This window comes from Rattus norvegicus, chromosome 6 (assembly GCF_021556685.1).
Source record: "Rattus norvegicus strain SHRSP/BbbUtx chromosome 6, alternate assembly SHRSP_T2T, whole genome shotgun sequence".
In the NCBI taxonomy this organism is placed as follows: domain Eukaryota; kingdom Metazoa; phylum Chordata; class Mammalia; order Rodentia; family Muridae; genus Rattus; species Rattus norvegicus.
The window spans coordinates 102,351,799-102,378,543 of NC_141539.1; the positions used below are offsets into that span (position 1 = coordinate 102,351,799).

The 26,745-nt window shown below is 37.0% G+C and overlaps 1 protein-coding gene across 3 annotated transcripts in view; it reads left to right on the forward strand.

Annotated features, from left to right (window-relative positions):
• Positions 1 to 26,745, forward strand: part of Fut8 (fucosyltransferase 8) — a 246,864-nt gene that overhangs the window by 78,220 nt on the left and 141,899 nt on the right. For all 3 annotated transcript variants that reach the window (NM_001002289.2, XM_087554154.1, NM_001412189.1), the window contains 1 exon segment: positions 9,473 to 9,900. In NM_001002289.2, the coding sequence (NP_001002289.2) occupies positions 9,698 to 9,900 (203 nt within the window). In that variant the 5' untranslated portion in view covers positions 9,473 to 9,697.

The following is a 26,745-nucleotide window of genomic DNA, read 5'->3' on the forward strand; positions in this document are numbered from 1 at the left end:
GACCTAATAGTAATTATCAGTCATCTGATTCAGTAGGTGATTTACAGTGGCTGGTCTCGTTTAGAAACATGGCTCTGCTTCACTGAGGAGCACTGCCTGTGAATTGGGTTAGATCCTTCCTTCCCCTTCTCTCTTTTTCCCTTCTTGAATTTAATATAACAAAACTGTAATATGGGACTTTTTACTTATGTAAATTGCTGAAATTCTTTTATCAAAACCAATTAATTTAAGAGTGTATTTGAAGTAGTTCTAAACATCTGACCAATAAGAATGGACACAATTATGGTAGTGCTGCATGGCTTTTTTTATTCTGGCTCTTGAGATGCCGTGAAGTGGAATACATTTATTATTACTATTTCGTCATCCCTTCAACTAGTCATAAAGCAGTGGCAACTTAAATTGGGGTGAAATAATTAAGAGTGTATCACTAAGTTAGGCAGAAGGGAATGTATTTGGGTTAAGCCGAGCAGCAGTGTCCTAGCAAGGTGTGTGTATGAGTCTCAGTAAATCAAATTGTGTTTGTCAGTGACAGAGAAAATTGACAGAAAATAATAGTTATAGAAAGATACAGATTAGGAAAAAAACTATTTACCTGTGTACTTTATAAGGACCTTTTATAGCAGTAAATTATACTTAAAAAGTTGAAAACAATTTAAGAGAAAGTATAAATTACCCCCTTCCACTTCGTTAATTGAATTTTGTTAATAATTGAAAATAGCATTAATGAAAATTGACAAATTTATTAAATGCATAAATTATGTGATTTTATCACATTTTTATTAACTTATAGAGAATTAGATTCTATTATCGCATTTACCAGCAAAATTAGTTTTTTGTTGTTTCTCAATTGCATTTTGTGTTTAAAGGACAGATGTTTCCTACTGTATTTTCTTAGTTTCCTCTTCCCTCTTCTTTCCCTCTCCATCTCCATTCTTCTTCCCACTGAGTTGGTTTATTTGTTTTGATACAGTCTTGTATCACAGGCTGGCATCATATTCACCGTGTGGTTGAGCATGACTTTTAGCTCTAGACCTTCTGGTGGCACATGTGTCCAGTAAGACAGCTCTGTCCATGTAACATAGGGTGGCCTGCAGTTGTGACCTCCTCTTCCAGCCTCCCAGTGTTGGAATGGCAAGCATGTGCCATGCCTATAATTCTTTTGATGAAAATAATTTATTCTGCAATTAATTTAAATTTAATCACTAGTGAAAAATTATTTTTTTACACAGTTCAGATACAATGGAGTCAACTCAAATAACTAGTGCTTTCAATAGCAAATAACAGCCACCCAACTTTGCTATTACCTTAACCTTTTTTCAGAACAAACGGACCCATTGCAAACATTCATATCCTATAGTTCTTTGAATTAAAACAAACTAGAATGCTTCTTCAGTTAATTCCATGTGACTGGATTGAACATTTCAAATGGTCGTCTATTTCCATTCTTTCTGCTGGCCCTCAGGGCTTCAGTCCTTTTCCCCCCACCCAACACCTGATCACTTTCCCCCCTTCCTCTCCCTGTCCCCTTTCCCACCCTGGTTTCTCCCTCTCTCTCCCTTGCTTCCTTCTCCCTCCAAAGTGGGACTGAGGCATCCTTACTTGGGCCCTTCAGCTTGTTGATCTTTTTGAGTTCTGTGGACTGTATCTGGGTATTCTGTATTTTTTTCCTTTGGTTAATATCTATTTATTAGTGAGTACATATCATGTATGTCCTTTGGGATCTGAGTTACCTCACTCAGGATATTTTCTAGTTCCATCCATTTGCCTGCAAAACTCAGGATGTCCTTGTTCTTAATAGCTGAGTGGTATTCCATTGTGTAAATGAACCACATTTTCTGTATCCATTCTTTTGTCATGGGACATCTGGGTTGTATCCAGCTTCTGACTATCACAAACAAGGTCACAATGAACACAGTGGAACACCTGCCCCTGTGGCATGGTGGGGCATCTTTTGGGTATATGCTCAAGAGTGGTATAGTTGAATCTTCAGGTAGATCTATTTTCAATTTTCTGAGAAATCTCCAGATTAATTACTAGAGTAGTTGTACTAGTTTGCAATCTCACCAGCAATGGAGTAGTGTTTCTCTTTTTCCACATCCACATGTTGGCATCAGGACTCAAAGGAAGGGACTTTAGATGAAATGCCCTACAATGGGGAGAGAGAACTTGTTGAGCCCAGTTGACCTCCAGTAGAAAGACAGGGCATCAAGTGAGGGGTGGGGTTGAACTGCAGGGACAAAAATGGAGAAGAGCCTGAGGAAAAGGAGGTCCAGCAACAGACCTAAAGTGGGATCCAGTTCAAGGGGAGGCTCCAAGGCCTGACACTATTACTGAGACTCTGGTGTGCTCACAGAAAGGGTATCATGACTACCCTCCGAAAGACCCAACAAGTAGCTGAAAGAGTCAGGTTCAGATAATTACACCCAACCAGTGGACAGAAGCTGGTGAGCCCTGTGGTTGAATTAGGGAAACGCTGGAGGAAGCTGACGAGGAGGACAACCCTGTAGGAGGACCAGCAGTGTCAATTAACCTGGACCCCTGAGATCTCTCAGACACTGAACCACCAGCCAGGCAGCACACAGCAGCTGAGATGAGGCCTCCAGCACACACACAGCGGAGGACTCCCGGGTCTGGGTTCTGTCAGAGAAGATGCACCTGACCCTCAGGAGACTGGAGGCCCCAGGAGTGGGGAAGTCTGGTGGGGTGGGGAGGGTCATGGAGATGAGGATGGAATAGGTGGTACGGTACATGGAACAGTCAGAGGGTGGCCTGGGAGGGGATAAAATCTGGGATGTAAAAAAAAGATAAAATTTAAAAAAGGAAATTTTAAATGGAAAAAATCTTAGTTTAATGAAAGTTAAGTTTCCAAGGTTAACATAGAAAGGATCAGTTTGACTGTTATATTTTAATGGTATGCTTTCTTAGTTAAGAAACACTAGGAAGCATAAATGCTTCTGTTTGAAAATGGAAACTATAAATAAACCATTTAAAGAAAAGCTGATCATGAGTTATAAAGTACTGTTATTTAAAAAGCCATATACAAATTAAGCCAACTCAATGTTAGATTAATATATCCTTAGATCTGTATATTTAAGCACATTCTCTATTGACTTCAACTCTTTTAAGTTAAACAGTGCTACAGAATTTACATTCTTTTTGCTTGGCATCACTAAGTGGGAATATATATGTCAAGGTGGAGCAAGCAAACAAAAGTAGTATCATGAATTAAAATAATTCTTTAATTCAGCTGAAACCCACTGTTGCTTTTCTATATCATGGTGAAACCAACTGAATTAAAATATGGAAGGAAGGAGGTATGGAAAAAATAAAGAGGGTAGAGGTCAGAGGAAAAGAAGAGGAGGGGAGATGGGGGAAGAATTGTGAGAAGGGGTGGCCATGAAGGGCATCAGAAGAAAGGGAAGATGCATATGAAGTTCAGGTCTCATTATTGCTTACAAAGTCATCACATTTTCACATTTCTTCTTGGTAGGGTAACAGCACATATGTCTGAATTTTAATTACTAGTTTTTCTTAATACATGAGTACAGAATATTCTCTTAATTAATCAAAACTTGTTAATATCTTAGAAATTATTTGGCCTAGTTATGAAGTACAAACTCATAATTACAGCAGTGAGATTTCTATCAGGAGTATTTTACTTGAATTGTTATATGCAATAATGTAACATGTTGTGTTTACTGATGCAGTTAACTTATAATATTCAAATAAGTCTGAACTGGTCATCTATACCTTTGGCCCCAAATGAATTAAAACAATTTAAAGTGATACTCTTATGGTTGAAGAGATGGCTTAATGAGTTAGGCTCTTGCTGTGTCAGCATTAGGACCTGAGTTCAAATCGTTAGTATCCGTTTAAAATCCAAGGTGCATCTTTGGGTGGCTATAACCACAGCACTGGAGTGTAGAGAATGGCAGATTCCAGGGGCTCTCCCATAGCCAGTCTAGACAAATTCAAGGTTAGATTAGATATCTTGTCTCAAAAATTAAGGCAGAGAATTGATAGACACTGAGGAAGACATCCTGGTCAGCCTCTGAGCTCTACACATGCCTGCATAAGGAAATATATACATGTACATGTACATATACACACATGATCACACACACGCATACACACACACACACACACACACACACACACACACACACACACACGACACACATCCACCACAAATCCACACACACAAAATAAGGTGGAAAGTTACTGAGGAGGACACACATTATCAGTTATTGACCTCCTGATCACACAACACATGTAAAGTGATACTATTAATAAACTAAAGTGAAATGTTTACATTCACAATTTTTCTGATTGAGTTTTATGTGTACATATGCACTTGGTTCATACATATTAAATTGGTAACATAAATGTATAAAGAGCAAATTTCTCAAATCTGTCATGGGTTATAAAACATAGGGACAGCTTACCCAACTATAAAATTGGAATGATATTCTGTAGACTCAAGTAATTGTGAACATTATGTGATAATATCCATAAAAGTTTTCAAACACTGTAAAGCATTTTATAAACTCTAGTTAGTATTCTCTTTCCTTTGCACATTAAAAACCAAATGCATTAGTTTACTGCCACTTAGGCTTGTCAAGGTTTTGCTCCTTTATTATAGGGCTTGTCTTAGTTACTTTGAAGACACGCAATGGCCAAGGCCAGTTATAGAAGAGTTTATCATATATATCAGGGGTCACTGCTTCAGAGGGTGAGTCAGTAGCCATCGTTATGGGAAGCATGGCAGCAGATTGGCATGTAAGACGCTGGAGCAGTAGCTGAGAATTTATATCTGATCTGTAAGCAGCAAGTAGAGAGGTGGAGGGAGGGAGGGAAGGAGGGAGGGAGGGAGGGAAGGAGGGAGGGAGGGAGGGAAGGAGGGGCATGGGAGCCAGGAGTGACTGTTATGACATCTCCTTTAAGGTCACACTTCTTAATCCTTGTCATCATTGAGTTAAAAGTAGTTACTACTTTTATGGTTATTGAGTACCTCTGATTTGCTGAGTAGTACAAATAATGTTTTACATATGATTAACCTCATTTAGGCCTTGTAACAGTTCTGCTTAAACTCTTGATCTTATTGCTATTACACTCTAGTTCCCAGATTCAGGAAAATACTTAGTAAAAAATTACTTGTGATACTTATTATTGTTCAAGAAATAAAAATAAAAATGACGTATTTTCTAAGTATCAGAAGAAATAAATCATTTACAAACCTTTATCCCTTTAAAAATCAGTATTATTAATCAAATATATTGGCAGAGGGAAACCTGCCATATTTTGATTTATTTAACATTTTGTGCAAGAAGAGTATTATACAATTCTAAATAGGAGTAAGATCATAAATGAAAAGAAAACAATCCACTTTGAGAAAATTTTGGCATATTGTAAGATAATATATTGACAACAGTAAATCCTAAAGTTTACAAATGATTTTATATTTGATCCCTTTTGCTTATAATGGTGCTCGCTGCTTTCAAATTTGCTGTGTAAAGTTTGACACAGATGTAGTTGTAGCTGGTATGCTCAGTTTCTTTGTATATCATGTGAGGTCCTGCACTTCATTCATTTGTTCAAAGGTTTTCATTCATGATTACTAAGTACCAGATACTGCTGGAAGTGCTTGGGAGACAACAGTGGATAAAATGATCACATTTATGGAGTTTATATTTTAACAGTTATGGTTTAAACATGACATGAAAGCAGCTAGTCTTTCACTGTGGTTAACAGATGGGAGCAAGTTCAATCCATAGTCTTTTAAACCATGCTGAGAAGAACTATATAGAAAACTTACTTTTCAACTTTGTTTGCTTTTGTTGATTTCATTTAAAAATACTTGTTAAGAACTCTAAAATTCTGAGAAACAATCTCTGAAAAACAGACTTAAGATAATATTAACAATTAAGAATATGCTCATGTTTTACTTTTTACCCAACTTGGGAATCCATCCCACACACAGACACCAAACTATTAAACACTATTGCAGATGCCAAGAAGTGCATGCTGACAGCAGCCTGATAGAGCTGTCTCCTGAGAGGCTCTGCCAGAGTTGATAAATACAGAGGTGGACACTCACAGCCAACCACTGACTGAGAACAGGGTCTTCAGTGGAGGAGTTAAAGAAAGGACTGAAGGAGCTGAAGGGGTTTGCAACTCATAGGAAGAACAACAATATCAAACAACCAGATCCCCCCAGAGTTCCTAGGGATTAAACCACCAACCAAAGAGTACACATGGAGGGACCCATGGCTCTAGCTGCATATGTAGCAAAGGATGGCTTTGTTGGGCATCAAAGGGAGAAGAGACCCTTGGTCCTGGAAAGGCTTGATGCCCCAGTGTAGATAAGGGATATGCCAGGGCCGGGAGGCCGGAGCGGGTTGGGTGGTTGGGGGAGCACCCTCATAGGATCAGGGGGAGGGAGGATGGGATAGGGGGTTTCCAGAAGGGAAACCAGGAAAGGGGATAACATTTGAAATGTAAATAAATAAAATATCCAATAAATCGTTTTATAGCTTATAATCTCAGTCTTGTTGAAAGTATAGTAATTTAATACTTTGGATATTTTGAATACTAGTTTATCAAATTTTAATGCAATTTACATAAAAAGTATGTTTCTGACTTGACTGTTAAAATCATACCTTTGGATAATTGTGATAATTTACATTATAATTACAAGTAAAATGTTTCACCTATTTTGTTCTCCCTTGTTACTTAAATTATTCCTTTTTGGAAGTTTTGTTCTTTTTGCCCATCATAGTCTAAGTTTCTTTGGTTATGAAGGAGAACATAAGTTGTATTTTTTTTTGTGTATATATTTATGTATCTGTCTGTCTAATCTCCTGATATCTTGGAAATAGTTTCAGTGTGTGGTATGATGGAACTTTTCAGTGGACTATAGCAAACTATTACTAACTCAGATATCCATTTTTCAATTTTAATGACTTATTAAATTGAACCCATTGCTTAAGCTGCCAGACTTTTTATATGTGGAAAAGTAGACCTTACTTACTGATCCTTCACCTGTGTTAGAACACTGTCCAAGAATGGGATCCTGTGAAGGGAATTTTGAGCACTTGTGAGAAAATGCCAAGAAAACAACACAAGAGTTTTGTGACTTTAGTTTCTTCAAACCACAAAATTCTTGCTTTTTTTGTTTGTTTGTTTTGCTTTTGTTTTTGTTTTTGTTTTTTGGTCATTCCCAGGTCTAGTGAATGGTAATGAGTTTACTCCAGTTTATTCATTATAACTGGCTTTTGTTATCTGTTTATATTCCTCTGGGAAAACATTTTGCCATATGCTAGTTGTTGTGATTGTATACTTGTCTCATATGATTCATAGCTCTCAGAGTAGAAATTGTCTGATGAATAAAGTTGGCTATTGCGTAAGACCTTAGTCCATCTCGTCTTTCAGCTTTGTCCTCCCCGATCCCACCACCCCTAGAGTGGTAAAGCAATCTTATCCATTAAACAGATGTTAGTCTTTGATTGACAGATGGGATATCTACATATGACTTAGAGGTGCAGGGTTTTGAGAAAGGGAAAATAAACAGTTCAACAACACAAAATATCCTTGGTAAAACTTAAAAGTATTTATTAAAGTAGTAAACATTAATATAGTCATTGAGATTAGTGGATTTTGAATTTTGTTTTCAATCATTAGTCAGTGAATATACCTCCCTCATCCATTCTATATTTTAGCTGAAATCAGAATAAATGGTGTTTCTAGGACATTCTTTTGAGATAACTTCTCTTTGAATTTTTAGTTGTTTAAAATTAGTAAAAAATTGAGGGTCAGAAGTAGGTAAATGAATAATAGCTCTATACTCTGTTTTGGGATCCCTGTTCTTCAACTTTCTATTTAGTTTTCTAATGACAATTTAATTGGTGGTCATGTGTTTTATGTATATACTCTTGTATATGTAAACTTTTTTTACCACCCCTCCCCCTTTACAGGAACTATATAATTTTGTTTCTAGATATATGATTTTTTTTCTTCTATTGCTTTGGAGTTGCCTAATCACTTTAAGTTTCATTTTTCATATATGTTCTTTGGGGGATAATAATTTTATTTCTAAGAGAATTCTAAGCTTAATGGTTAAGAGATGATAAACAAAACTCACAATTAAAGCTGATAAAAATGAACAATTGGGGTTTAAAATACACATTCAAAAATGCACACTCTACAACAATGCCAAGCAACCAGAGCTTCCAGGGACTAAGCCACTACCTAAAGACTATACATGGACTGACCCTGGACTCTGACCCCATAGGTAGCAATGAATATCCTAGTAAGAGCACCAGTGGAAGGGGAAGCCCTGGGTCCTGCTAAGACTGAACCCCCAGTGAACTAGTCTATGGGGGGAGGGCGGCAATGGGGGGAGGGTTGGGAGGGGAACACCCATAAGGAAGGGGAGGGGGGAGGGGGATGTTTGCCCGGAAACCGGGAAAGGGAATAACACTCGAAATGTATATAAGAAATACTCAAGTTAATAAAAAAAAAAAATGCACACTCACCTAAGGATCTAACTGGTGTTAGCCTTCTTTTGTAATTTAGGAATATTTTACTAGGTCATATTAATAGAAAAATAGGTTTCATTGTGACATATTATACATGTATATAATATACTTATATCTACTCATATAATTATTAATATTTTAAAATATATTTGAAAAAATAATGGTCTAGCCTAATCCATTTGAACCTTTGCTTTTGATGTTTGGTATGGTTGGCAACTAATTGATGGTTTTGATAACCTTTGTTTCTCTAAGGTTCAAGTCAGTGAGAATTTATTTTTATTTATATGAGCACACAGCAGCTGTCTTCAGACACACCAGAAAAGTGCATCAGATCTCATTACAGATGGTTGTGAGCCATCATGTGGGTGCTGGGAATTGAACTCAGGACCTTAGGAAGAGCAGTCAGTGCTCTTAACCACTAAGCCATCTCTCCAGCCCCGAGAATTTATCTTAAAATACGACAATTTGCAAGTTAAATAGTGAAATGACAGCAGAGTATTGAGATGGAGGGATATGAGGATTTGTAGCACTGAATTCGCTCATACTAAGAACCTTTTCTTTTAGATGGTGAGCACATTAGCTTGAAATACATAGTCGAATTGATTTTGGTTTGGGATTTTGGTTGATTATTAAGATATATATTATTTTAATTTCAATATAAGTTATTATAGAACATTTCAATGAAGAAGAGTTTTAATGGCATTTAGACTTCCAGGTTTAGAGTGAACTAATTTGCTATCAGATTGAAGCCTAATTTGTGGTTGACTTAACATACACATTTAAAACTTTCACTTTTTACCTGTTACTGGGTAGCAAAATTGTCTTTCAGCCTCTTGACCATTCAAAACCATGTTTTCTGGAACTCCATGAATGTCAATTTTTGTTGTTTTAGATATCCTAAAAAACTGAAGTACACTTTTTAACTCTTTTCACAGCATGTAGAATTCATGAAGCACAAGACTTTAAAGCTTCCTGCCTGCATCACCAGGAAAACTTCTTTGTAAGAGTCGCCACAGGATTACCAGAGGTTAACCTGTTTGAAGCATCATGTGTTAAAACAACAGAAACCTGTTTTCTTGTGTGGCTAACTAGAACCAGAGCACAATGTTTCCAGTTCTTTGAGCTCCAGGAAGATAGAGGACAGAGTTGAAACTCTGAAAATGCGGGCATGGACTGGTTCCTGGCGTTGGATTATGCTCATTCTTTTTGCCTGGGGGACCTTGTTGTTTTATATAGGTGGTCATTTGGTTCGAGATAATGACCACCCTGATCACTCTAGCAGAGAACTCTCCAAGATTCTTGCAAAGCTTGAACGCTTAAAACAACAAAATGAAGACTTGAGGCGAATGGCTGAGTCTCTACGGTAGGTTTGAAATACTGAAGGATTTGATGAAATACTATACTTGGCTTTTGGTACAAGGACTTATTCCACTGTTGAAAAATACTTGAAATTTCTACAAACTGTATTTGCAAAAATCTAATTATTTTAGCAGGTCTTTAAAAAGTGTCAGTGATATATCTATATAGTCAATGTAGATAAGGTCTACATAGTGGTAAGTCATATTTTGCATATGAATTAACATATAAAGCTGAGGTATTTATATGCTTATATTTTATTTAAAAATTATGCTTAGACTATATTGAACATAAACTATGTGATTTGAATTAGTGCACATTAAAATTTTTTATTCTATGGACTACAAAGTCATAATTTCTTAGTTAAATTCTTAAGATGAAAGACAATTCATTGTTATATATAGAACAGGGCATCAGCTGTTTGGAAAGCCAAAGTTTCTTATTTAAATGGAAAATATAAACTTGATATTTATTTATAGATACCTGTAACTCAACAGTTACTGAGATTACAAGTTGTCTGACAACTTCTGATTCTTTAACTTCACATCTGAGATTGATCACGTGTACAGTGTTTGTTGTCACTTCAAAGAGCAGCAGGGCTAGAAACAAAGATACGAAAACTCTTCCATAGAGGTGGTAATTGGCACGATCATCAAGTGGTGTAGAGAAAAAGCTGAATATACAGTACTTTTAGAGAACCATAATTAGACTTTGCTGATAACAGCTATCATTTATTGGGAATTTGTCAAATGTCAGGTACTGTGCCAAAGACAGATTATTTCACTGAATTTCAAGATAGCTTCATGAGATTTAATACTGCTTTCAATCATTTTACAGATGAATAATCATAAAGATGTTAAGTAATTTAATTTGCCCAAGATTATACTTTTAAGAAATGGCAGAACCTTCTTTGAATTCTGGTAGTATATTCCACAGCCTGGACTCCTACTGTCCTAAGCTGAAAGGAGAAAAAGCAGTGACTCAGAAAATTTTAATTAGAAGTCTCAGTAGAGACTTTTCTTCCAGAGAAAATTTTTTTGCTTTTATAATTTAGGCTCTTGAATAATCACTGAATTTTCTCCTCATTCCATCTTTAGTACCAGTATTTCTTTTTTCTTTTCTTTTATTACGAAGTACCTTGTTTTTCTTGTGTGAAGGAAAACTTACTTTATTTATAGTAAATATAAATATGGGTTGCTCTTCAGAAAAATAACCAGTCTTTTAGTATTAATTTTTATTATTTTAAAATTATGTGAGCTTGCAAGAATCTATGTGTGTGTTTGCACTTATGAGTACCAGTGCCCATGGAGTGCAGAAGAGGGAGCATCAGATTCCCTTGAGCTGGAGGTACAGACTGGAGGTGAGCCCCCTGATGTCTGCTGGGAACTGAACTCAGAGGCAAGACCTGTTCTTAAGTGCTAAGCCATCTCTCCAATCCCTCATAAGATTTAAGTCACTTTTTTAAAAAACTTTTTTATATTGAGATTAAATTCTTAACAACTACATAAGAGCTGACATACTTAATAAATGTATATGCAATCTAGAAACAGAATAAACAGATGAGGCCATTTTTATAAATAGGCATATGAATACAGTAAAATAAATACATGATTATTTTCCCTAATTAGAGAAGTCTCCTGGGCTCCTCTGTTGACTCGACTAGTAGGGCTATGTGCACACCATTCGTGGGGATTTCATTTTTATGCCAGGACAGGAATAATAGAGGTATCTGTTAATACTGAGACTTTTTTTTTCTTATTCAGCTATTTTGTAATTTTGTACTCAGTTCAATGTCTGTTATTTTTGTAAGAAGACATATTCATAAGCAGAAGATAGAGTATTAATTCAGATAAATTTAAAAGTAGGTAATTCCTTTTAGACAAGGGCATATAAATTGGAGTTGGAAAGCAAATCATAAGCCCGAGAGGACAGCTTTTAGGATTCAAGACAATAGTTTAAAAGCAGTTAGCTAACCTAACTACAATTTACAGTTTTTTGATACTGAAAAATTTAGAAGAAAGTTATAAACCATCTCTTTGAAGGATATAAATGTGTAAGGTATAGGTGAGGCAGTGTCAGAGGACATGTGTATATGTACAATTATTTGACTCATTGATGAATAATTTTCTTACAGTAAAATTTATTGCTTTTAGTATTCAGGTCAGTGGATTTTGGCAAATTTGTTACAGTTATGCAATCATCACCATCAAGTTATATCAGAACTCTGCCTCTTCCCAGAATTCTGTTGCTTCTTTTAGTTGAATCTGTCCCTGCCTCCCTACTGTGACTCCTGTTTATCTGTTGGCTGTCCAGTAAGTTTTGCTTTTCTTGAGTGTTATAATGAAATCATTCAGTATGCAGCCTTTGGGGTCTGGCATCTTCCATTTGGCCTAATATATCTGAGATTCATCAGTATTTTTATGCATATTAATTTTTGTGCTTTCTTACTGCCAAGTAAATATTTTTATTCCCTTTTTAGTGGTGAGTTGTTAAATGTATCACAGTTTAAGATTTTATTTTTTGAAAAGTATTTTTTTTATCTGTCTCTCAAGTATGTGGACTTGAGTTTAAGTCCTCATATACAGGAGGGTACAGCAGTATGTATCCAGAACTGGGGATGTGTTAAGAATAGGGCATAGAGACAGGTAGATTTCTGGAGTTTATTGGCCAGCCAGCCTAGTTGAATTTATGAAAGTCAAGGATTAACATCAGCTTGGAGAGGGATTCTGAAGAAGGGGTATCTGGGCATTGTGAAACAAATGAATCAAAGTCAAATTGTGGGTCCAAGTTGATAGCCTATCTTCTGCTTGAGATGGCTTTCCATATTGCTCTGTCTGTGTTCTTCTAGAGACAGCTTTCCTTTGCTATTCTTAAAGCTCTCTGGATAGCTCATTTCTTGCAACCAAAAGCCCAGTCTTTTATTTACATATCAGTTCTGTCATTACCCCAGCTTCCCTTTTGATTATCTTATGAATCACCATCTCCTGATCCCAGCCTCTTGATTCTTAGAAAGAGACAGTAAGCATAAGCACAGAGTATAAGATAGCTGGGTGGGACCCCACCCTGAAATCACCATTCCTACCATGCCTGGGCCTGGACCTAAATTCCATCTGTGCTGGATGACCTTGAACTCAGGAATCTGTCTGCTTTTGTAAGCACAATCAATCAATCAATCAGTCAATCAATCAATCAATCAAACAAACAAATTACCTTTGTAAGATCTTGCCCAGAGATAACCACTCCCTAAATCTCTTTATCTCCTTCCTTAGTATCTTTCTGACCCACTGGCTCTGTTCTTTTAGGTCTGTGAAGCTCATTATACAGTTCATATTGCATCCTTATATTTTGCATAGTTGAGAAATGATATATTTTTGAACTCATGTTTTCAGAGTTCTTTCCCACAGCTTTATAGCCTTATGGTCATACAGCATTTACCATTTAGCTGAGACATTAGCCACACCCTCACTTCCTGGACTTGTGCTGTCTCTGATTTTCATGGAGTCATTTACCTTGGTAGAGAACACATTCCTCAAAGGAGGAGCATGAAAATATGTACATTATTTTACAAACAAGCCTTATGCCCACAGCTGTTGTGCCCATGTCTCAAATCATAAAAGACCACTAAGGAGCTGATTCCAATGCAATTGCACAAGGTTCTGTCTTTATTCAAGCTTGAGCTCCAGTCATACTAACATACTGATGCCCAGTTTCAAGCAAGCATTTGTAGAGGCAAGTAAACAAGCAAGGGTATATCTAGCTTGGCACATATCTGATTGGGGGGCTATTATGGAATTTGTTGCCCTTTAAAATGATTGGCTGGTACTGGGAGCCAAACCATAAATGTTCATAAGTAAATATCTTTAGGTACAACTGTAATTTCTGCTTTCTTCTTGATTGGTGGTTGTTATGGTGTGACCTGGAGACCAGTGTTAGGTACAGGCCTGGTGTTTAACTTTAGTTCAAACTTAGGTCAGGTTCTTTAAGATATAGCTTGAACCCAATATCGAGTTGGTCTGTTTTCTCACAGTAACGATCAACACTCATGGAGGCCCTCACTCCACTGGCTCTGTTCAAGGGGCAGGAACCATGCCATTCTGTCCCTTACATGGCTAGGCTGGATTGGCCACGTGAACCTCAGGTTCAGTGAGAGACTGTTTCATTAAGGTGAGAGTGATGGAAGGAGGCATCTGTTATTGACATTTGGCCTCTGCAGACATGCAGATACTCATATGAACATGTGTATTTATATTTTGCATCCCTCTGACTCATTAAACAGCACTATTCTAATTCCTGTCATATAGTGCATATTGTTAGTAATTTTCGTGTCATCCTTTAAAACCGATATATAGTATCATCTCATTGAAGTTTTAATGTTTACTTTTGTAATTAAGAATGTTGAACATTGTTTTTTTGTATTTATTTGCCATGTTTTGCTAAAGTGAGTATTTGATTCTGTTGCCTATTTTCTTTTTGGTGTATGTGTGTTGGGGGGTTGGGGTGCGTTGGGGGAGGGAGGTGTATGTGTACATATAATCTTTGCTATCTGCAGGGCACGTGCCTGGGGAAATCTGTGGAGGCCAGAGGAGGATCTTTTCCTTCAGAAACAGGGCATTGACCATGGATCCCAGACTAGTGATTAACAAGCCCAGGTGATCTTTCTGTGTCTACCATTGGGTTACAGGTGTGTGTGGGCCCACACCTAGCCTGGCCTCTTGTGTGTGTGCTGGGATCTGAGCTTAGCTTTTCTGAGCCATCTATCCAACCTTATTGCTGGCTTTTTAAGACAGTTATTTATTACTATTTTTTGCTTCAACATCAGGATTTTAAATGTACAAATATATATAAATAAAATTATATGTGTGCATATTGCATATAATGTAGTATAATGCAATATAGTATAACAAAATAATAACACAGCTTAAAACAACCACTTATGACTTTTAAATTTTAGGATGGCTTCAGGCTATTTCTCTTGTATTCTATATACATGTTTATGTTTGCACATCTCTGATTCTGCCAGGCAATCCAAGATGACTTACATCTTTAGTCAAAAAATCTTACTCCATTCTGTTTCTTCTCTATCCAGGTAGCACAGATTTTCTAGGTGTAGCAGTGTTAGAAGACTTTCAGCTGTATGTTTTCATATTCTGCTCTTTCTCTGTTGTGTATTTGCTTTCTGCTGCATTTATTTCTACTCTGAGTTTGATCATTTTCTTACACTTTCTTTGGGATTTATGTTTCTGTTCTAAGCTTTCTTAGCAAGTTTATATCATTGATTTTTAAAAGTTGCTTCTTTTCTAATGTAGATTGAATGTCCTTTATTCACAATGCCTGGGACTGTTTCAGATTTTGGACCGTTTTTATTTTGGAATATTTCCATCAATTTTACCAGCGGAATCTGAAATGCTTTGAAATCTGAAACTTTTAGACTTCTGATAAAGCTTTTAAAAAAGTTTTAAATTCTGATTTAATTTGAATTTCTCATTTTGAATCAGGGATGTTTAACCTGTAAATACCTGGAGAGTTTCACTTTAAATCTGTGTCTTACAGTTTCTGACAAGGTTGTCTTTTCATTTTCATCCATTAAAAATAGTTTCAAATATTCATTGTGATCTGTTAGCACCATATCATAGTTATGTAGTATTTTTCCTAATTAGTACAATGGGCTGTGCTATTTATCTTTCTTTTTTTTTTTTCTTTTTTCTTTTTTTCGGAGCTGGGGACCGAACCCAGGGCCTTGCGCTTGCTAGGCAAGCGCTCTACCACTGAGCTAAATCCCCAACCCCTCTATTTATCTTTCTGTTTTGTCTTATTTTTTCAACCAAATAAAGTTATAATTCTGTATTATTTTAGTTCAAGTTTTACTTTATGGAGTAGTAAGTGACTTTTGTTGATGAATACTTAAGAAAAACATATGGTCTGCTGTTATTGACTCTAAGCTTCTATAGTATGTTTTTTGTTAGGTTAGTTAATTGTGATCAGATTTTCTGAGTTCATGCATGATGTAAAATATTTAAATGCTTCTTTTGCTGGCTTACAGGTGTGGTTGTTCCTATCTCCTTTAAGTTTTAACTTTCCTTTTCATTTGCTGTTTAGTTTGTTGAATACTAACTCAGGACTATCTTGTTTTCTGTGACTTAACCCTTTATCACAGGGCTTTTATTTCTAGCAAAACCTTTTTAGCTATAAAGTTAATTTATTTAATATTAATACTGTTGGTGGGTTTTGTTGTTGTTTTTTGTTTGGTTAGTGTTTACATGTGTTTGGTTAGTGTTTTATACCTTAAATGCTCTTATATTTAGACACAAATTTAAGTATTCAAAGTCCTACTTTTTTAATAGGATAGTGTTTCATCTTCTTTCCTCCAGGTCTGAGAGCCTGCTCTTGCTGAACTGTTTTAGCCTTTTGTATTTAATTCTATTACCATGCTAAATTTCCCCACTTGTCTCATCTCCTGTTTTTGTCTTTTGAACCCAATCTTCTGTTTTTTGTTTTTTTTTTTTTACCATAAGGCATATCAACTTTTTAAAAACCGTCATTTTATGTGCATGGGTGTTTTGACTACATGTATGTCTGTGCACCGTGTGTGAGCCTGGTCTTAGCCAGAAGGTATCATACCCTCTGTAACTGACATTATAGATGTTTGTGAGCTGCCATAGGATGCTGGGAGTCAGACCGCATGTCCTCTGGAAAAGCAGTCACTGCTCTGAACCACTGAGACATCTCTCCAGCTTTGTTGTACCAACTTTTAATAGATATCTTAGAGTTTATAAAATACACCCCTTTGGGCATGTGGAGGTGGCTCAGTGCGTTAGAATGTTTGCTGTGAAGCATAAGAACCTCAGTTTGAATCCTCACACCCCTGAAAATTTTTGCCTGGCTGCATGCACTTCAGAATTGTATGACAGACAGGAGGATCCCACGAGCTCTCTGAGGAACCAGCCTAGCTAAAAAGAGAGAGAGACCCTGTCTCAAAGGAGTAAGTTTGGGAATCATAGACACCTGATGTCCACTGCATACACACACTTGCTGCATATGCATTATACACATAAACAACATACATATGATAAAACTACATTCTTCTTTATTTTCATTTATCTTTAGTATTTTCGCATTGCTTTTGAATTCCTAAAAAGTTTTGTAATTTTCAAACCTTTAAAGCCTCTTCCATTTGGATGCCTTTGTTGTAGTGTTTTATAGACATATAGTATTGTTTTATTACTTTAAATACACTATATCAAAACACATTAAATGCATGTATGAAATTCTTAATTAAAACCTCTCCCATCATTCTGTCAATGTAAACTGAGAGCCTAAAACCTTAATTAATTGTTTGCAAAAGAGAAATGTCTGAGAAATAACTGCTTTGATTTTTTTTTATGCTGGTGTTATCATCTGTTGTCTAGATGCTACAAATAAGGATGATTTAGAAGAAAATCATTGTCATATAGAGACAAACATGCCCAAAGTGAGAAGTTTTTTCTTTATAATGTTCTTTGCTGGTTAACATTGATGCTACTGCTTAGAATTTATGAAAACAGAAGTTAGGAAGAGGCTTGTTCTTGTTTTTGTTTTCTCCAAAATGAAATTGTTGTTTTCTGACAAGAATTAGATTCCTGTAGGGATCCTGAATATTAATAGGTGCACAGATTTGAAGGAAAGCATGTATTATTTCCACATCTGAAGGTCCTGTATGTCTGCCCTTTAGTGTTGATGCCAACATAGACCATCTTATCTGTTCTCATGGCCCCCACCCCAGACATTTGAATAGTAATCATTGGTATGTAACTTAGGGCCAGTCTTACTCGGTATTTGTAAATGATTTCAGGTAGGCATTAGTCGCAAGTCACAAATCTGTGGTGTTCAGTGTTTATCACTTTGGGGTGTAGCATAAATAAGAAAGTGTAAGAAGTTATGTTCTATAAGTTCAGTGTTAACATAGTTTTCCAGTGCAAGGGAATATGGGGGGAAGGGGGAGATGGGAATGGAGTTAGTCTGGGAGGGGGAACACCCTTATAGAAGAAGGAGAGGGAGATGGGATAGGGGGCTTATTGCCAGAAAACTGGGAAAGTGAATAACATTTGAAATGTAAACAAAAACTATCCAATTTAAAAAAAAAGAAAACAACAAAAAACTCCTGATAGTTTAAAACATTAAGATGTGGATTAAAGTAGATAAAAACTCCTTAGCCTTGACTACATTCATCCTCTTTTGTTGACTGTTTTTCCTGTAGTTTGGCTTTTGAATAATTTCCCCTACCTTCAAGCATGTCTTTTAGAAATTTTATGATGCCTGTTTTCAGGGTAATACATTATTTCAGGTTTTTTTATTTTTTAAAGTTTTATTTTTGGAAAATATTTTTAAGCAGAAGTACAGAATTTGATTGGCAATATTTTAAATAGCATTCTATGTATGTCATACTTATAAAATATTGTCTGTAATTCCTTTTGCTACTAGGATGTCTTATTTTTCCTAAGAGCAAAATCTTCTCTGCCTGAGAACATTTCTGTGGGTTTATTTCAGTCAAGGTTTCTAACCATCATTACACTTTGTTGAGAATTCTGCAGTTATTACAGTAAACCTTTTTCTTTGCTGCATTTGCATTTTTCTTTTGTCTTCAGTGTTAATCAGTTGAGTGTGATGTGCCTAGGTGAGCCTTGCTTCCCTTTCACCCAGCTTGTAGTTTGCTGAACTTCTTAAATATGGGGGCGGAGGTCTTTAAACATCAATTTTAGAAATTCAAATGGTCCCTGAGCTATTCTTTCTCATTTCCCCTTCTAGAACTAAAATGCATATATTATTACATTTCTTTTTACACTGTTACATGCTGTTATGCATTTTTGCTAATCTAATTACTCTCCACTGTCTTATTTTGTATATTTTCTACTGAACTTACTTTCTGCTTGCCTTCCCCGTTTCCTGGCTTTATAAAAAGTATATTTTATTTTTTGTGCACACATGCATGTGTATGCATGTGTATGCATGTGTGCATGGATATGCCAGTGCTTTTATGTTATTCTCTCTTCTCACTGAGCTTAGGTCATTGGACTTGGTGATAGATACCTGTATTCTAGGAACCATGTTTGTAGAAGTTTTGAGTGTTGATTATTAGTCTCTTGACACAACTAGATTTGACAATAAGTTTAACATAGAAATGAACAGATTTCGTTTTTTGAGGAGAAAGCTTAAAATAATTTAGATGTAAAATATAATAATTTTACAAAAGCCATATAAATATTTTATATTGCTAAGTCTACCAGTACATAGACACAGTAAATTGTTTATAATTCTTTTCAGAGTAGTGCCACAGCTGATATTAATTTTATGGAGCTGTTCTCAAGGTCTTTTTGTTATATTTCATCTCCTGGGTGCTGAGTTACAGTAAAAGTGATGTAAGAACTGATGTGAGGTTCATTTTTTATCCCTAGTATCTTTGTTTTCTTAAAACTTGCTATAGTAGAAATGGAAGACAAAACACTACATCACAGGAAAATGTCCAATACTCCTCCAGCACCCATCATCCTCTGTATGGATCTAGCAGGTCAGATCATATACTATGAGCTTTCTTTCTGTATCAGACTCCCTGACTCCCTATTTATCAATAAACAAACTTACCAGAGGTGAAAAAACATTGCAGAAATGATAAAGGAGTAATTATATTAAGACATAATGAGCCTTAATGTGTGTACCTGACAACAGTGTCTGATACATTAGGCAAATAGAAGTAGATAAGGTTGTTATGATAGCTAAAAGCTTCACTGCCCCTCTTAGAGCAATAGATCAAGCAGTCAAAATTAGTCAAACAGATAAAGCCATATGTGACATGGGAGGACTACCAACGAACCTGACCTAGTTTACATTTAAGAGTATTGTATTTCACAATAGCAAATACACTTTGCTGTGACTACACTCTTACTCTGATGTGTAGTTTCTGTCATTTGCGTTTGAGTATACTTTTAAGGCTCCTTTAGACCGTCTTGCTATAATGAATAGGGAAGTCTATATTTGGAGTTGTACATTGGATAGTGTGAGCTCCAGAAATTTCCACTTATTTATAGAATCAGCTGGAATTCTCTTGTGCAGAGAAAATTTCTTTTCCTCTTCATTTCTGCATGCTGTTCACCCTTACCCCAACAAAGGTGATTTGAATAGAAGTCAGCTAGGTGGATGACTGTGTTCAAGGCTACACACTTATTAGGAGGAAAGAAGTTTATTTAAAAACCATTTATAAGTATAAATGTAGTCTGATGTGTGCTCTTTTTCTTTCATTTGTCCATGTGACTGTTACGTGTGACTGTTCAAGAGCAGCTTTATAAAACTTTAAATTTCAGGGAGTATTTTGAACTTGCCTTTAGTTTTATTTATTTGATATTGTGTTGTTTTACATATAATCTCTACCCATCCATCCATCCATCCATCCATCCATCCATCCATCCATCCATCCAGGTAGCTATTTAGATTTATATATGGTTTTTTAATTTAATAAATTTGAGTGTAGAAAGTCCAGGTTTTGAATAGCTTGTCTGTTTGTTTATGAAGTGACAAATGGATTATTGGTATTGACTTGGATGCATGTATTTTGATGAATGCTTGATAATTTAGTTCAAAATATAGATAAAAATGCAAGTAGAATTCCCAAAACTAAGTATAGCTTTCATGGGAGTAATTAGTTTTGGTTTCCTTCTCCCTAGAGATCCTTGTAGTAACTGTCTTGCTAAAGATAGGTTCCCCCTCCCCCACCCCGCCCCCAATCTTACTTGGTTTTAAAAGCAGTTGGCAAACTGGCCAAAAGGACAAATCCAGGCCCTCTATTTATCTTTGTTTCTGATGACTTCCAAGCTAAGAATGCTTTTGTTTTGGTTATTTGAATGGGGGACTCTGTGTGTGTGTGTGTGTGTGTGTGTGTGTGTGTGTGTGTGTGTGTGTGTGTATGTGTGTAACAAATTCAAAGAATAATATTAAGTTATGTAGCAATGATCTGGACATTTATAGAAAAATTTGCTCTTTTGAAGCTTGTGTGAATCGGATGTTCTCATTATTAGCTCTTGTCTCTTTCAGTGTTTGAATTATTATGCACGTTACATCTGGGTAAAGACAGGCTCTGAAATGAAAATCCAGTTGCTGATTCTCCTCTCAGGTCCTGCTGACTTTGCTTTCTAAGTCTTAATGGACTTGCTCCAGATCTCAAATTTCTTTTCCTTTTAAATTTGTTCAAACATTTGTGTTTTCTCTCCCAGTCTCCTTTAGATGGCTCTTGTGTTTGGAGCTGAAACGGTGTTTAGGGAAAGGAGATGTGGTAGGTTTACAAAGAAACCATCCGATATATAGCTTTAGAGCTAGTGGATCTAGGTAGATTCACTTTATAGCTACAGAAGCAGATATAGATATAGAAACAGACACAGATATAGAAACAGAAGCACACAGGCTTTTTTCCCTTGTAACTTGGCTCTTTGAACTGAACTCTATGACTCTAACCCTTTTCTAGTTGATGCGTTTACAGATGTGAATGGCATTTATCACCTTAGCTTTATTTAGACTTGATTTCAGTTATTGTCACTACCTAGGAAGGCCCCTAGTAAAAGGCACCAGTTTTAGAGAAAGATGTCATATGAGTAAAATGTTAAAATCTTAAATCGCTAAGTTGAAAAAACAAAACAAAACAAAATACAACAATGCAGTGTCTGACTTTCTCTTCTGTATGCAAATGTCACTTAGACAAAGTGCATTCATGTTAAATTTAAAATGTGTGAAGATTTAGCTTAGGGGCTTAATTAAACATTAAAAAATGTTTAAAATTTAATGTATGTGAGTGTTTTCCTTGCTTGTATGGTTTGTATACTTGGTTGCCTGGTGCTCTCAAAGGTCAGAGGAAGGCGTTTGATCTTTTGGAGTTACAGATATTTGTGAGAAACTATACCTGGGTCCTCAAGAGCCACGAGTGTTCTTAACTGCTGAGCCATCTCTCTCCAGCCCCCAAATGGTGTTCTTTTGTCTTCTTTCTTTTCTGAGCTGGGTCTCACTATGTACCCCTGGCTGGCCAGTAACTCATGATGTAGACCCAGAGGTTTCATTCCAGGAAATTGGGCCATTGCTTTTGTGCCTCTGGTGAGGGAGAACATCATGATGGAAACACATAGCAGAGGTGACTGCTCAGGCCATAGGGACAGGGAAGTTAAATATAGAAAGAGAGAGGGGGAGAGTTCCTATAGTTCCTTATTCCTCTGATGTTCCCACAGCCCCCCAGTGGTACCACAGAATGACAGCTCCATGTTTAGCGCATGCTCTTTTTGCAGGGGAGAGGGCATTTATCCAAACCATAGCAGGCTTCAGAGAGTAATTTAAATTTGCCTAAGGATGCAGTATGCCTTTGGAACATGTGCTTTGGTATGCTGTTCCTAATGTGGCTGCAGTATTTCTAGGTAGTTCACAAATGTTGAATGAATTTTTCCAATGAAATAGTATTTAGTCTATTTACCTAATAACAGACTGTTTAGAATAGAAGTAAAGCTGACTCAAATAACTGGATCTGTTATGTACGCTTTTGATTGCAGTTGTTATTTTGAAGTGTTTATTCCCGGTATTTAGCCACTTCTAGAACATATACTTAGAACATGTGTACTAGTGCAAAAAAACATCATATATACTATAGACTAAAAGCATTTAAAAGTATATTCTGTAGTAGCATAGTTGTGAGGAAACCTTGTTTAATTTATTATTGATAATCATCTAAGGAAAGCTATATATGTTACTCCTTTTACTTTTGTTTCCCAACACATTTGGATGCACAGAACTACCGCTTTGAGATGTTATACATTTGCCTGGCCTTTTTCCTATATAAATCAGGATTTATAGAAATTGTAACATAGGATCATGCTTCTTTAAAAGCTCACTTATCCCAAGTGCAGAGTAACCATCTGGAAGCCGGTCATAGTATCTACAGTCTGTTATGAAGTCTTAAATTAGAAGAGCAATTAGCGGCTCCTTTATGCACCAGCCACATTTCCTATACCAAACATGGGTTTATTAATCCTCAGAGATACAGTAGACTTGATTTAAGTGTTTTATTTTTAAAATTTCTTATATTTACTCAACCAATTTAAAATGTGTCTTGTATTTGTGTATTTATAAATGTGCATACATTGGCATTCCTATCTCCTCCTCTGTGCTCTTTTCTATCTACTGAAGGTCTGCCATGTGTTCAAGGACCATGTCAAATAAACTTCTCAAAGCCTTTCCCAGTCTTCTTGCATGAAGTTACTTTCCTATGATCTCTGTTAGGACTTGTTTTAGAGCCTCTAGGATGTCAAGGTACTGGACATGTATTAAGATCTTATATAGGCTTGTTTGTCTTCTGTTCTAATTTCTTGGAAGCAATGTGTCACAAAAATTAAGTTATAAAATATTTTAAAACTTTTTATTGAAAAAAGTATTATTGCTTCTATGATGCCTGTGGGTGGGGTGCACATGCCACAGGCCTCATTTGGAAGTCAAGGGCAGCTTTGTGAGCCATTACCCTCCTACCTTTAGTGGGTTCCAGAGATTAAACTATAGTAGTCAGGATTGGTGACAAGGTCTTTGACCCACTGAGCTACCTTGCTGTCCCTGTCATTTTTTAAAGGAATATAATCATACTACTAACACAAATTTCAAGAGAAATCATAGACCAGTGCCCCCTTCTCTTCCTTTCCTCTCCCCTTGACTGATTTTTGTTGGGGCCATTTATTTATTTAGCCAAATGTAAAACTCTCTCTTTTTTAAAAAAAATTATTAGATATATTTCTTTACTTACATTTCAAATGTTATTCCCCTTTCCAGTTTCCTGTCCATAAGACCCCATTCCCTCCCCTCCCCTCCCCATATGGGTATTCCCCCTATAAAATGCCCCTTATTGCCCCCCCATGTTCCCCTGCACTGGGGGTCCAACCTTGGTAGGACCAAGGGCTTCCCCTTCCTCTGGTGACCCAACAAGGCTATGCTCTGCTACATATGCAGTTGGAGCCCTGGGTCAGTCCATGTATAGTCTTTCAGTAGTGGTTTAGTCCCTGGAAGCTCTGGTTAGTTGGCATTGTTGTTTTTATTGGGTTGCAAGCTCCTTCAACTCTTTCAATACTTCCTCTAATTCCCCCCAAGGGGGTCCTATTCTCAGTTTGGTATTTGTTGCTAACATTGACCTCTGTATTGGACATACTCTGGATGTGTCTCTCAGGAGAGACCTATATCCGGTCCCTTTCCGCATGCATTTTCTAGGTTCATCAGTCTTATCTAGTTTTGGGGGCTGTATATATATGGGCCATATGTGGGTCAGGCTCTGAATAGCCATTCCTTGAGTCACTGCTGTAAACTTTGCTTCCATATCCTCTACTATGGATATTTTTCCCCCTTTTAAGAAAGAGTGAGAGCACCCACATTTTGGTCATCCTTCTTCTTAAGCTTCCTGTGGTCTGTGAATTGCATCTTGGGTAATTAGAGCTTATTGTGCATACCAAGTGTGTTTTCCTGTGATTGAGTAACCTCACTCAGGATGATATTATCTAGTTCATTCCATTTGCTTATGAATTTCATGAAGTCATTGTTTTTGATAGCTGAGTAGTACTCCATTGTGTAGATGTACATTTTTTTAATCCACTTCTCTGTTGAAGGGCACATCTGGGTTCTTTCCAGCTTCTGGCTATTATAAATAAGGCTGCTATGAACATAGTGGAGCACGTGTCTTTGTTATATGTTGGGGCATCTTTTGGGTATATGCCCAAGATAGGTATAGCTGGGTCCTCAGGTAGTTCAATGTCCAGTTTTCTGAGGAACCTCCAGACTGATTTCCAGAATGGTTGTACCAGTCTGCAATCCCCCAAAAATGGAGGAGTGTTCCTCTTTCTCCACATCCTCGCCAGCATCTGCTGTCACCTGAGTTTTTTTATCTTAGCCATTCTGACTGGTGTGAGGTGGAATCTCAGGGTTGTTTTGATTTGCATTTCCTTTATGACTAAAGATGTTGAACATTTCTTTTTTCCTTTTTTTATAATCATATTTATAGTTATTCTTTTTTTCTTTTTTTAAAATTATATTAACTTGAGTATTTCTTATATACATTTCGAGTGTTATTCTCTTTCCCGGTTTCCGGGAAAACATCCCCCTAATCCCTCCTCCTCCCCTTCTTTATGGGTGTTCCCCTCCCCATCCTCCCCCCATTGCCGCCCTCCCCCCAACAATCTAGTTCACTGGGGGTTCAGTCTTAGCAGGACCCAGGGCTTCCCCTTCCACTGGTGCTCTTACTAGGATATTCATTGCTACCTATGAGGTCAGAGTCCAGGGTCAGTCCATGTATAGTCTTTAGGTAGTGGCTTAGTCCCTGGAAGCTCTGGTTGCTTGGCATTGTTGTACATATGGGGTCTCGAGCCCCTTCAAGCTCTTCCAGTTCTTTCTCTGATTCCTTCAACGGGGGTCCTATTTTCAATTCAGTGGTTTGCTGCTGGCATACACCTCTGTGTTTGCTGTATTCTGGCTGTGTCTCTTGGGAGAGATCTACATCCGGCTCCTGTCGGCCTGCACTTCTTTGACTCATCCATCTTGTCTAATTGGATGGCTGTATATGCATGGGCCACATGTGGGGCAGGCTCTGAATGGGTGTTCCTTCTGTGTCTGTTTTAATCTTTGCCTCTCTATTCCCTGCCAAGGGTATTCTTGTTCCCCTTTTAAAGAAGGAGTGAAGCATTCACATTTTGATCATCCGTCTTGAGTTTTATTTGTTCTAGGCATCTAGGGTAATTCAAACATTTGGGCTAATAGCCACTTATCAATGAATGCATACCATGTGTGTTTTTCTGTGATTGAGTTACCTCACTCAGGATGAATATTTTCCAGTTACGACCATTTGCCTACGAATTTCATGAAGTCATTGTTTTTGATAGCTGAGTAATATTCCATTGTGTAGATGTACCACATTTTCTGTATCCATTGCTCTGTTGAAGGGCATCTGGGTTCTTTCCAGCTTCTGGCTATTATAAATAAGGCTGCGATGAACATAGTGGAGCACGTGTCTTTTTTATATGTTGGGGCATCTTTTGGGTATATGCCCAAGAGAGGTATAGCTGGATCCTCAGGCAGTTCAATGTCCAATTTTCTGAGGAACCTCCAGACTGATTTCCAGAATGGTTGTACCAGTCTGCAATCCCACCAACAATGGAGGAGTGTTCCTCTTTCTCTGCATCCTTGCCAGCATCTGCTGTCACCTGAGCTTTTGATCTTAGCCATTCTCACTGGTGTGAGGTGAAATCTCAGGGTTGTTTTGATTTGCATTTCCCTTATGACTAAAGATGTTGAACATTTCGTTAGGTGTTTCTCAGCCATTCGGCATTCCTCAGCTGTGAATTCTTTGTTTAGCTCTGAACCCCATCTTTTTTTTTTTTTAATTTTTTTTTATTAACTTGAGTATTTCTTATATACATTTCGAGTGTTATTCCCTTTCCCGGGTTCCGGGCAAACATCCCCCTCCCCCCTCCCCTTCCTTATGGGTGTTCCCCTCCCAACCCTCTCCCCATTGCCGCCCTCCCCCCAACAGTCTAGTTCATTGGGTGAACCCCATCTTTTAATAGGGTTATTTGTCTCCCTGCGGTCTAACTTCTTGAGTTCTTTGAATATTTTGGATATAAGGCCTCTATCTGTTGTAGGATTGGTAAAGATCTTTTCCCAATCTGTTGGTTGCCGTTTTGTCCTAACCACAGTATCCTTTGCCTTACAGAAGCTTTGCAGTTTTATGAGATCCCATTTGTCGATTCTTGATCTTAGAGCATAAGCCATTGGTGTTTTGTTCAGCAAATTTTTTCCAGTGCCCATGTGTTCCAGATGCTTCCCCACT